Below are 13,121 nucleotides of genomic sequence, written 5' to 3' on the forward strand. Positions count from 1 at the left end.
TGTGTCCCACTCACGTGCTGAGGGTTAATGTGTCTTGCTCATGTTCTGAAGGTTAATGTGTCCTGCTTACATGCTGAGGGTTAATGTGTCCTGCTCATGTGCTGAGGGTTAATGTGTCCTGCTCATGTGCTGAGGGTTAATGTGTCCTGCTCACATACTGAGGGTTAATGTGTCATGCTCACGTGCTGAGGATTAATTTGTCCTGCTCATGTGCTGAGGGTTAATGTGTCCCGCTCACTTGCTGAGGGTTAATGTGTCCTGCTCACGTGCTGAGGGTTCATTTGTCCTGCTCACGTGCAGAGGGTTCATTTGTCCTGCTCACATGATGATTGTTAATGTGTCCCACTCACGTGCTGAGGGTTAATGTGTCTTGCCCATGTTCTGAAGGTTATTGTGTCCTGCTCACGTGCTGAGGGTTAATGTGTCTTGCTCATGTTATGAACGTTAATGTGTCCTGCTCACATGACGAGGGTTAATGTGTCCTGCTCACGTGCTGAGGGTTCGTTTGTCCTGCTCACATGCTGAGGGTTAATGTGTCCTGCTCATGTATTGGTTCCTGCATCATAGTCATCTACTGGACAGAATCTTTTACTAGTGTGCTCATCTAGCAGTTCTGATATGAGGATGTTGAAATCAGAGTTGAAGTTTATAAACTTGATTACCACAAAGATTATCACATAGATTATCACATATGGCTTGCCAGGTGCATAATTGTGCTGTCTCAAATAAGAAATTCCCTGAGAATGAATAACAGTTCATTCATTACTAAATAATCATTTTGATAAATGTTTTAGTGGTTTTATCTATACATGAGCACAAATTAAATCAACTTTTAACTGGGAGAATGCTAAACTATATACTCTGAAATGAGGAGATGGAAATATCTTCTTAAACCTCTGCTGAATTGTTCATGATGCAGAATGCTATAAACTCCTGATTTCATTCTGAGGTATATGAGCTAACTAGTTCATTTTTCAGTGGTGTTCTTAACATAAGAGTTGTATGTAGCGGTTTTATTTTTTTATCATATTTGTTATAGATCTGTGTAATATGGTATTTATAGGGGTTCATCAAAACTAAACAAATGTTTGTTACATTATATATATATATATATATATATGTGTGTGTGTGTGTGTGTGTGTGTGTGTGTGTGTGTGTGTGTGTGTGTGTGTGTGTGTTGCTTTTTTTCATTTCATGAATGACCTTTTTACTGTTTTACACATCCTGGCCATCAAAAACAAGATCTTTTACTTGTTAAAGATTCATATTAACAGTACTTATTTACTTAATTTACTTTACTTAATTTATTTCTGTGTGAAAGTTCTGCTTCACACTGGCTTTGAGGTATTTAAAATTACAACTTCTCAACAACTGTTGGTACGTCAGTGCTCGGCATACTCACCTTGTAATCAGAAGGTTGCTGGTTCAAGCACCACCGCTGCCAAGGAGCCACTTTAGGGCTCCCTGAGCAAGGCTGTCAATATCTTTTTAAAACATCAAATGCCATAAAAGTAAATTCACAGTTTTGCTGTTGTGTATCTGCTTGCCAGGTTGCATTCTAGAGAGTCTGTCCTAGTTTTGCAAAAAACAAAATAATACATTTGTGCCTCATTTTGTGGTATATAAGATATCCACCTCATAAAAACTGAGTAAAGAGTATAATCCTAACAAAAGGTTATAGGATAAATAACAAAACACATATGCAAGCAAAACCCATCCTCAAAATTCCAAGTAACTGAGTAATTACAGCATAACTTGCCAAAGAAATACAAACAGGTTTCTCTGTAAAACCATGCTGTTTTTTCTTGATATGTAGCCATTAAGGTGCTGGTTCAGTATCTGAAGAGATTTAACAGCATGGCACAAGTGTGTTTGAATCTGTGCACACATACATGTTCTTACTGTAAAACCCCAATATTACTGCTACAGTTTCTCCATCTTCACTGTTTGATCTACAAAACAGTGAACATTTCTGGGGTGGGGGTGGGGTTATGATGGGGAGTAGGGATTGGGAAATGTTGAATGCTCTCTAAAAGACACAAAACAGGAAACTTATATTCACTGTGCTTTGAAAACCATTAGAGGATGTTAGTTTGGATCTGCTTGGTTGTTACATGACTTGAGTAATTTTCAAACAAATACAAATAAACGTTAGCCTCAGACAGATCTGTTACCAAATGAAAGCAAGCAAATGAAAGCAACATTTTCCCCCTCATAATAATGCAAAAATAATTGCAAATATGATAATTTAAAAGTATTACTTAACAGCCTTTTGGTCATAATATAAGTGAATAATATTTATTCCAAACAACACACCAAAGTTACAGGAACAGCCGAACAATCAGTGTTGATTAGAATCATTTCAAAATAATGTCAACAGCTTGAAACCCAAATTGCATGCAAATCAATTTAGCCGCATGGTGGGACTTGAAAAACTTCGTGCAACAATACTGCCATTTCACTGACTACATTTTAAGCGTGGTATTTTATTTTATTTTATTTCATTTTAATTTAATTTTGTTTTTGTTTTTTCCTGTAAACAGAATACCACATAATGTTTCCCCACATATACCCGAAAAGGTCAATGAGACCAAGGTCAACAGTTCACCGCACTTTAAAAGTATCAAATAAAAGGTTTGTACTCTTATGTATTACACTAGCTAGAAACAGGTTCACTTTTTTGGCGCTTGTATTCCACTCGCCTCTCGCGTGATTCCCCCATTGAAATATCGCGGAGTCTCTTGCTGTTTTGTATATGTGTGGCATTAGTTTCAGGAAAATCCAAGAAAGGTGGAGACTTCTGGATAACTTCCTGCACATTACACATACAATTATACCACGGAAATAATCGGCAGGTCATCATTAAAGCAAAGGCGAATGGCTTTATTTCGCTAATAAACTTGGACGTAAGAAATTGATCTGCACAATTACATACAAGGAGGAGAATTGTAACCATTGCTAGCGCCCAGGCTGTTAGCTAACGTCAGCTCTAGGACGGGAGACGGTCCTGCGTCGAAGGACAGTATGGGTGAGTTTCCTTGATCTTAGTGTGACTATTAGAGGCTATGCTACGTTTGATGATGAGCGATATGTTACAATTAATGTGTTTTAAAGCTACAATCGAGGCGAAGACACTTTGTATATTATACCAAGGTGCGTGATCTCAATCGAATCTTACGCGTAGCCTTCCCGTATCACGCTGGCTAGGGTCGTCCTAACCAGGCGATTCTGAGTAGGCTGTCCTGTATCGGGAATACTATACAGCACGGTGATGACTGGCCAACTGGTAACTCCAGCAATGCTACAGGATAATTCACTAAACGCTGGTGACGGCATGTATCAAACTTATGTCGGCCACCGCACCGAAAGAGTCTTGTCCCATTCCTGAAAAAGTTGTGTGAATGCTATGTGACCAAACGCAGGCGCTCGCCTGCCTGCCACTGCTTAGTACTGGGCGGGATGTTTCGGTTCGTTCTGGGAAGCAGATGCGTTTCTAAATCCACCACCACTCACTTTTGCTTCGTCAGGTTAATTCATGACGCAATATCCACAATAGTGCAGAAGAGAAATAGAGTTTTTACAATTCTCTTTAGTTCATTGACTGTCTTAGCGGTGCAGGGTAGTGTTGGGTCACAAGCTGATACGCCTGGACATGTCATTGTGTACCTGAATAGTCTTTCTATTTGTGCAGCAGTGCTTCGGTTTGCTTCTACAGGTATTCCCATGGCCCCTGAAAGCAGGCGAGCTGTCTGTAGCATTGAGAAGAGACAGTCAGTAGGTCCTCGTAGTTCAGAGCCAGGGGCCTTGCTGCTCTGGAGAGGACTGGCTCTAACAGACCTGCCAGGAAAAGGCAGCTGGCAGGCAGGTCGCCTGCGTGGCCTTGAGTGCTTCCCCTTTCACTAGTAATACATCAAGGTGTCAGTGTTATATAAGCATTCCACTGAAAACAAAACCTATCAGAAAGTGCGCAAGTGATCAAGGCAATAATTATTAAAATGTGTTCCTGGGTAAAGAAACCTGTTGCTACTTTGTCTCATAAGTGTCAATTTGTCTGTGAATGATCAGATTTCAATATGTAAAGCTCAATAGGAAATAAAGTTCTCGAGACATGATGATGATAAACTCTGTCATCAGTGACACAAATGGAAACAAAAAGGTGACATGGGTTTGGATTATGAAAGGAGTAGGCTTGGAATATGTACCTGTGTGGATTTGGAATATGTACCTGTGTTGGACGCAAATGCATAAGGATGGGGTCCTTTTTCCACTGGTCTCACAGAGTGTTTGGACTGGACAGATGTTTGTCTGTTCAAAGAAGTTAAAATGTAGGTTTGCACTCAGCCTCCAGGATATTTAACCACATCTCTTTTCAAACCTTTTTTCTCATATAGTCAATTGAAAACCTATAGGCTGGATTGACCTCCTTGGTTTTTGTTTGGTTTATCTGAATGCTAGCCTGCTTGAGTACAAAACAGTTGTTGCATAATCGTAATTGAGACCTTTGTGTGTGTACCGCCCTTTATGCTAGGTGGACTGATATAAACCAGATATGGACCTGTAGTGCAGAGTCTTGAGCTGTCATAACCTATATTTGTATGGCTCATAATGCCAGCTGTTCAGGGCATGTTTTACACTCGACTATTCCACACTGAACACAACTCACAATTGCAGCTGGCTAGGATTCAGCAGAGAGCGGCCTTTAAAACTCACCATTACAGTTGTTAGGATGAATCCCAATGTTGACTGGCCCCTGCAATAAGTTATTGACTGTAAAAAATGTAATTAGGAAAGGCTGTTTATGGCTGAAGAAAGAAAAAATATCTGGTTTATGAGCACAGGTAATCTCTGATTGTACTGTGGCAGTGTAAGTATGAACGTCACCAAAATGTATCCTGTAGATGCAGATGAGTCAAAAAAACAAAACGATGTGCAAGTCATGGAAGTTTAACAGGTTCAAATACTACAAAACTCAGTAGTTCTATGTTGGGTCCCTTCTATTTCAGACTCCCTCTTCACACTTTCTAAATGCATTTGAAAGCTTTTATGTAGAGAAAATATGTGAGGAATCCAGACAACCTATCCCTACAAGTCACCTGTTGATCTACCAGTGCTAGTTGGCAAAAGGTCTTGTAATAATGTTGTCATTGGATTATGAAACACATTCAACTGCTCCGTTCTTTAACATGAATGAGTTATGTGTTGAAGTAGAGGCTAGTCTGCTGGAAGGTGCTAACATAACAACAATGTGAAAGACCTGGTTTATGTAGTGTGTGTGTGTCTACTTTAAAGATAGACTGCCCTCTGACTATTCCCACCTGCAGTAGTATTGAACGTGAGGTCAGTCTACGTAGACATGTCATTGGTTCCATTGCCTGGTGACGAAGCAGAGCAGGTGCACTCACTGCAGAATTTCATTGTGTATGTGATTTAATATGAACTGGTGCTTGCATGTATGTTGATGAACCTGTGAGTGCTGTAACAAATTAGAACAATCTCATCCAGACTGTTTTTGGAATCTTGTCATAGTGCTGTAATTTTTTAGAGGCTTTCCCAAGTATTGATTGGTATGCACATGCACACGCACGCATGCAAGCTTGAGAAGAGACTGTGGATGTGCTACATGGTTTTATTACGCTGCTGGCCCCTTTTAATTGAAGGTCTCACTCTTAGCTTGCAGTCATGCAGCAAGTTTGGCACCATCTCCGAGAGCGAACATATGCTACAGGTAGCCTTGCCTGTGCCTTTCTGGGCAGGTGGTCTGGTGCTCCAAACCGGTCTGACTGTTACAATAGTTAGTGCTAACCAGTGTTTAGCATAGTACATGCGTTAATACCACTGCACAACCAGTTATTTAAGCAGTTTATTTGCCTAAAGGTTCAAAAACTTGGTCAATGGGAAATAAAAGCCACAGCTGGGAGTTGCTTGACCTGCTACGCTGACAACGACTGCTGGTTACCTGACTTCAGAATTGTTGGATTGGTTAGAGTATACTTAGTCTCTTTACATTTACATTTACAGCATTTAATTGATGCTTACATTCACGTGACTTACAATTATGAGTGAGTACAACTTGAGTAATTGAGGGTTAAGGGCCTTGCTCAGGGGCCCCAACAGTGGATACTTGACAGTGGTGGGGCTTGAAACAGCAACCTTCCGATTACCTTTACCGCTGCCCTAATAATTTATGTTCAGGGTGGTTGCCATGGCAATAAAGCTACTGTCATCGAAAGGTCAGATCCAACTTCCTCAGCCCATGCCTTCTGTGAGCTCTCTACGGCCCGGCAATAGCTGCTTCATGCCTCTCTCCACCTACGGCCACCTGTAAGTTGTTATGGTTCGCAAATTGCTTTCTCCAGAAAGCTGAATTGAGTTGGGGAAGAGTTTCCTTCAGCTCAGCCCACTGCTCCGCTGATGCTTCTGAAGGCAGGGCCAGTGGGGAGGTCAAACAAGGATGTGTGTAACTTATGGGTCAGTTTTGTTTCGCTGCTTTTTGAAAGTGCTCATTGTAATGGCTGATTATGATTGATTGGTTTAAATTTATGGTCTGAGAGCCAGAACCTTCTTCTGCCCAGTTCTTTGTTCGATGGCGTTGATGTGAAGCCTTCCTGCAGATAAATGGAAAATAAGCCTCTTAGAAATAATGTTTGGGAGAGAGCGCTTACAATCAGAACGAGCAGAACCAATCGCCTTATCTGTTTTCCTCTCTGAATAGCTGCAGTGGGAATAAAGAGGCCCAGAGACTCGTTAAGGAGGCTGATTGCAGTCTGAGGTCTTGGATTGTCGCCCGGCTGTGGGCTGTTCTGGCCGCAGTGCTTGGTTGAGCCTGTCATTATGTCAGAGCTCTGGACTGGACCATGAATATCAGACTGCAGAGCTCCAGGGCAACATGTTGATGCCTAAGCAGATTGAAGTATGGCTGCGTTTGGGTCTCACTCTGGCTTGCTGCTTCACATGTGCCTGTAATATTAGCCAGTAAAACAGCCAATAACATGGCCAGGAGGAGACATGTAGCGGTCGCCACATGAATCAAGCAATCATATTGAAACTAATGTATCAGAACACAAAAACAAACATGTTTGATTATGACTAACTGATGATGATATTTGTACTTTGTACGAGTCATGTGAACTTGACTCGAACAGCGTTTCAGTTCTAGTTTAACTGTAAAAAGATTTTGAAGTGTAATCTTGATGTTTTGTCTCAGTGAAATTCACTACAATTAGTGAGTATTATGATGAGGGCAAATTGCAGAACCATACATTTCTCTTAAGAACAGATGTATATTTTGGGTTAAATGTGCTCACACACTATTTTGCTTCCCCTTTTAGCAGCCAGCAAGTAAAGTTTGGCCTCAGCAGAAAAGTTCATAGAGAAGGTGTTCACAGCGCAGTTCACTGCTAAAATTAGCCCAGCAGAAGCTAACCAGCCCCAGCTGGGAGGAGAATGAATTGTGTGTTTGTTTTTGACCAGCTACAGGTGCGTATAATTTAAGAGGGGGGAAAAATGGAGGCATTAGCTGATCAAGACTGACTTCCTCTCGCTTGCTCGCACCCTCTCTTTCTCTGTCTGTGTGGGGAAGGGGTGCAGGGAAGAAGGCGCGAAGGAGATATGTACACACACACACACACACACACACACACACACAAAATACCCCTACATCATATTTGACCATTAGTGTTGTAGAGTTGATCAGCCTTGCTGAGTAGCGTGTGAAGGGACATATGGCTGTTGAAAGCTGGCTAAAACATTCTTTGGCCATTTATACCAGTGGTGTTGTAGTTCATCCACAATGTCTTTTGACCAATTTTGCATGTGTGATGTGTAACTAATTTAGGTGGATCATTATATTGTTTTACTGCTACAGAATTTCAGGCAGACTGATACAGCCCACACTCAATTCAAATGAAGTGCATTTAGTTTTAAGTAAAATTAAATTAGTAAAATCCTTTTATGGTTTTATGTTATATTGTCTATGCTGTCGCTCTCAGTATTGTAGTGTTATAGTGAATATTCAAGTGTATATGAGGAAACGGATAACAATTTGTTTGGTTAGAACAGTGTAAGAGTGGTACAGGCTGATCATGTCCTCTGCAGGCTATAGACATTCATATACACAATAAAACTTGCTTCACATGAATCATGCACTTTATCTCAGATCATTCCATCTCTTGTAATTGTTAACCATTCTCCAAGTATTGACTGGATTTGTTATCTCTTGTATCTTGATGTGAAATACCTTCAGTTGACAGTGGCTGAGCCTCTGAATGCTGCCAGTACGATCATTCAGTACGATCGTCCTCCAGCTCATTTCCGTGGTTTCCAGATTTGGGCCATGTGGTTATTGCCTCAGTACCTGAGGGCCTGGGGTGACCCGGACAGTTGATCTGGTTCTGTGAGGGGGTGATCAGTGTCTCTGCCATCTCCCGCTGGGTATAACTCAAACAGTGAAGACCCAAGCTGTGTTTTCACTCATGTAGGTCTAGGAGAGTACACAATAAGAGTGAGACAGGTGGTGGGTGTGAGGTGTTGCTTTCCATGTTTTTACTTTGTTTTGAAACTGAAAAAAGAAATAACACTGTTATAAACCCAGTGAGATGTTTTCTAGTTTCTCTGTGAGTTTTTAATGGCATGTTTGGTTCTTGTTTATTTGGGCTATTTTGTGAAAGCCCAGCGGTATTTAGTAAGATGCCCTAATTTTAGAATGCTGTCTGTGTTACAGAAAGGCACTTAACTGAGATTGTTATTGCTCAGGGAAGAACTAGGTTGTGAGGGTGCTTGATCCATCTTCATCAACACTGCTGGCAGGAGGTCCATGCGCAGGTCTTGATGAGACCTGATTAATATCCATGCCTTCCTCACCCAAACTTCATAGATGTGTCCTTTAACTTCATACGTTTTATTTATTGCAGTCAAAATGACGCGCTAATTCCCTTCAGATTTATCTCAAAATCACAAATCTAAATGTGACAAATACACTTTTCCATTTAAATCAAGTTGACCTAAAATGAATGAAAGTGAATCAAACTGAAAGTGAATCAAACTGAATTGTGACGTAAACATCAGAGTCTCCAGAGCAGATGCACGTAGCTCTAGTTTCATGCAGCGCTGAACATTTGTCTAGGTTGTGCACTGAAGACAGAGATACTTTGGAGCCAAACTGGATTATTTATGTCTGCTGAACTGTTCCCAGTTTTTTTTCAAAGTTGCAGTTTCGAGAAGTTCAGTGACAGTAATTCTAACCATAGGCTTTCAGACAGTAAATTTAAACAGTAGAAGAGATGGTGACTGTTTATCCAAGGTGTTGACCCATGTAAGCAAGAGTTTTGTAAGCTTAAGAAGCCTATGAGGCCTGTGAATTGCTGCATAATAAGGATATGTTCAAAAGATGATGTGTTTTCTGTCATGCTAATTGCTCTTAGGAGCCGTTCCACTGAATATGAATTCTGAACAAAAGTCTGGTCCTCTCTGCCTTGCTCTGGTGCTTTCTCTCGTTGTAGTTGAGGTGGTAGTGGAGTTTGAATATGAAGCCATGCATGACGATGAGCTGACCCTCAGGCCAGGAGATGTAATCAAGAACGTGCGACGAATCGAGGAGGAGGGATGGATGGAAGGTGACCTAAACGGAAGAAGAGGCCTGTTTCCGGACAACTTTGTCAAGGTGAGAACCTGATGCCTTCTCGCTGCAGCATGGTCTCTGCAGCTGTAATCAAACACTGTGAGTGTGTATAACAAAACGCAACAAAACTCATTTGCACAGAGGATGGTGTGATGTGGCAATCACATTTTAATTTAAGGAGATTCTTCTTCTTAGTACTGCACTGAAACCTGCATCACTGAGAATCAGAATTAACCCACAATCAAAACTGAGGAGCAATGTGAGGGTTACAGTTTTTTGCTCTGACTTTACAGATGGCACCAACTAGATAACCCATGTTGTACTGGAGATTGGGGGAGGGTCAGTACTTTTTCCTGTGGGGCAGTAGAGTGGTTGAAGTTTCAGCACATGACCCTGCTTTTAAATGCTTATCTTAAGTAAAGTGCTGCCCTTACAACAGCTCGTTATAGAGGCTCATACTGCCAGTACTCAAAGCTACGACTGAAGCATTTCACTTGGCTTTAAGCCGCACACCAATCAGCAAACTTCATAACTGCCTTTGCAGGCCATCTTCCACAGTCCTTGTGATTATTCAATAAGCCCCATAGATTAGTATTTGAACAGACCGTTGGAGCTCACTTATACCCAACATGGATTTTATGCTGTTTATCTAACTGGACAGCATGTAGCCTGCTTATCTAATAAATCACTGAAAAGAACTAGTGGCTGATACAGTGACTAATGCTGTTCAGTGTTGATGTTCGCTCATAATGTTTTAGTTTGCAAGGTTATTTATCTTTCTGTTTGCAGGTTGGGGTTGTATTTGTCATATGTTTTGAGCATGTGGTTTCATATACAGAGCCAGAAGCATGGGGAGTCGCAAATTAGTTAATTAACAGTTAGCATGAGGACGCTGAAAGGAAGAGGTACTGTTTTTTTTTCCCTTCTCTTTCTTGGAGTTTCCCAATTGTTACCATGTTGTGCATTATTTCTGGAGTACAGGCACCTTTATAGTTTCCTTATCGTTTTTCTGAAGTGAAATGTTGTTGTCAGTAGTATGCAGTGCTGTGCAGAGACACATTCAGGCTGCAGCTCAGGCAGTGGTAGCTCAGTGCTTAAGGCCCTTAACTTGTAATTGGAAGGTTGCCAGTTCAAGCCCCACCAGCACCAAGTTGCCACTTGTTGGGGCCCCTGAGCGAGGCTTTTAACCCTCAAGTTGTGTTCTGTCAGAATTGTCAGTTGCTTTTGATAAAAGCATCAGCTAAATTCCATAAATGTAAATTCAGTTTACAAAAAAAAAGGACTTTTTAAAGTTTTAGACTTTTGTAAGTCGCTTTGGATAAAAGCGTCGGCTGAACACCATAAATGTTAACTCTTCACTCGGAGGGTGCGTTTCAAGTAAATTCTCCAGGTTGCTTTCACTGTAGGTAAAAGGTATTTAAATGAGACACCATCCTCAGTTCCATGGCTTTTCCTACCTGCCACTGAGCTGGAACTTTAGAACTGTATGCAGGTCTTAAACTGCACTGACCTGAAAAAGGTCCCAGTTATGCAAAACCTTCCTTACATCTGTGTCTTACCCTGGTAGGATATGGCCTAACATTCAGGATCTTCTTTTGGCTTCTGTGGTGATGCATTGTACATCTACCCTTAGCTTAATCAATCTTCTGACATTTAAAAGAACATTTTTAAATTACTTCGATAGTTTTCTAAGGCAGCTGTGGTAGAAAGGTTAGAGATACTGTAGTCTATGGTGAGCTGTAAGTGAACTATAAGCCTGTAGCCTGCCATGTTGCCATTAGTGACCTATTCCCCTCTGCCTGCCTCTTACCTATATGGTGTGGCAACACAGTCTTAGCAAACTGGACTGAACTTTGCTCCCGGATGAAGTTTTCAGATTGTATTATCATCTCTAAACTGAAGTCGTTTCTCTCAAAGTTATGGATAATGAACAGGCAAGGGACTTTTATCACAACTTTTCCATCATGTTCTGTGACTACATTCGTAAATGGTGTCATGTTGTGTCTAGTTGTAATACACATTTTGATTGTTTGTTTTGTCTGTGGGTGTGGACTTAATTTTTTTTTTTTTTTATTGCTTCTCTTGAGAGCTCAGGTGGAGTTAACTAGCATTCTACCATTCAAAGAGCTGGAAGTACTCTTAACAGAATTAATAAATGAATAAATATCAGAAGGATTCAATCTGCGATTTCTTGGATATGGTGGATTTAGGTTGTCGTGTGTGTGTGTGTGTGTGTGTGTGTGTGTGTGTGTGTGTGTGTGTGTGTGTGTGTGTGTGTGTGTGTGTGTGTGTGTGTGTGTGTGTGTGTGTGTGTGTGTTGGTGACTGCACCTCAGAAGTGAGGAACACTAGCCTTAATACAGCTCTCGTTAGCAGACAACAGAGGGCGTATAGAAGTGCTCAGTCAGCAGGGAAAAGAGGGAAATTCCAGAGGATGTGAAGCATGGCGTTTGTCTTTCCATGCTTCTACTTCAGGAAGCACAGGCAGCTCGGCTTTTTCAGCTTTGTCTTTCCTTGGGGCAGGTCTCAAGCGCAGACTTGGAAACGTGACGCTAGCTCAGAATAAGGCTGTGGAGGTGCTTCCTGAAGCAGGCGTGTGTGGCTCACGTGAAGCAGTTTCTCTTGACCTTCTCTCTTTGTCTGGTAGGGTTGATGCTGTTTGGAATGGCCTCAGGGATTCCAGAAATAGGTGCTTAAAAGTCTGCTGCTTATTTCAATTAGAGGTGGCTAATATACATGTTTAGAAAGGTATAGCCAGTGGTTAATTTAGATTTTATTTAAATTCTTTCATTTTTCTCATGTTCTTAAATGTTGGTTTTTAAAAAAAATCAATAAACTATGTATATGAGCAAATTGTGGTTTGTGAATAAATATGTAAATAATGAAAACATTAACAAATTCTGTTGTGTACAGTGAACCAGAAACTTTAGCCAGAGGGATGCATGCAGCACAATACGTGGCGTATTGTAGATCTCATTTCAGTCTCATGCATTCTGTGTCATCTTATTGCAGAGTTCCTTTGATTGTGATCATAAGAGCCAGGGTCACACAAAGGCCAATGCACAGGGCCCAACAGAAAGGGAAAAATGGCTGAAACATGATTGCTTTGAAATATACTGTAACTGAGTATTCAGTGTCCCATTCTTTGAAATGTACTGTAACTGAGTATTCAGTGTCCCGTGCTTGTATTTGTTTTCATACCACATAATGGTGAAGTAAGGAAGTAGAATGGTGGTTTATCGTTTGCTTCTGTCCAGAACTACACTGTCAACCCATGTGCAGATCTTCCCTGCAGGTCTGTAAAAACCACGACATATGCCTAAATATGGTTAACTAAATAAATATATGGTATAGTACTAGCGTTTTATCAAGGCTCTAATAGTTCACTGCAAAACCATTATAACGTACGTGGTACTTTGCGTTAAAGACATAGTCATAGTTTTTTCAGACCTACACATGGCAGTACTGCGCATGTAAATGTTTATCTGTGGTTTTGTGGTGAAAAA

The 13,121-nt window shown here is 41.0% G+C and overlaps 1 protein-coding gene across 7 annotated transcripts in view; it reads left to right on the forward strand.

Annotated features, from left to right (window-relative positions):
• Nucleotides 1-2,763: 2,763 nt before the first annotated feature.
• Nucleotides 2,764-13,121, forward strand: part of cd2ap (CD2-associated protein) — a 31,614-nt gene continuing 21,256 nt past the window's right edge. For 3 of the 7 annotated variants that reach the window (XM_027028215.3, XM_081717637.1, XM_081717640.1), the window contains exons 1-2: nucleotides 2,766-3,028; nucleotides 9,498-9,658. In XM_027028215.3, the coding sequence (XP_026884016.3) occupies nucleotides 3,025-3,028; nucleotides 9,498-9,658 (165 nt within the window). In that variant the 5' untranslated portion in view covers nucleotides 2,766-3,024. Of the gene's footprint in view, nucleotides 3,029-9,497; nucleotides 9,659-13,121 lie in introns of all 7 variants that reach the window. The other 4 variants (XM_081717639.1, XM_027028218.3, XM_027028216.3 and 1 more) reach the window with 3 other exon arrangements.

Source organism: Electrophorus electricus, chromosome 7 (genome assembly GCF_041902795.1).
Source record: "Electrophorus electricus isolate QZ-2024a chromosome 7, ASM4190279v1, whole genome shotgun sequence".
Lineage (NCBI taxonomy): Eukaryota > Metazoa > Chordata > Actinopteri > Gymnotiformes > Gymnotidae > Electrophorus > Electrophorus electricus.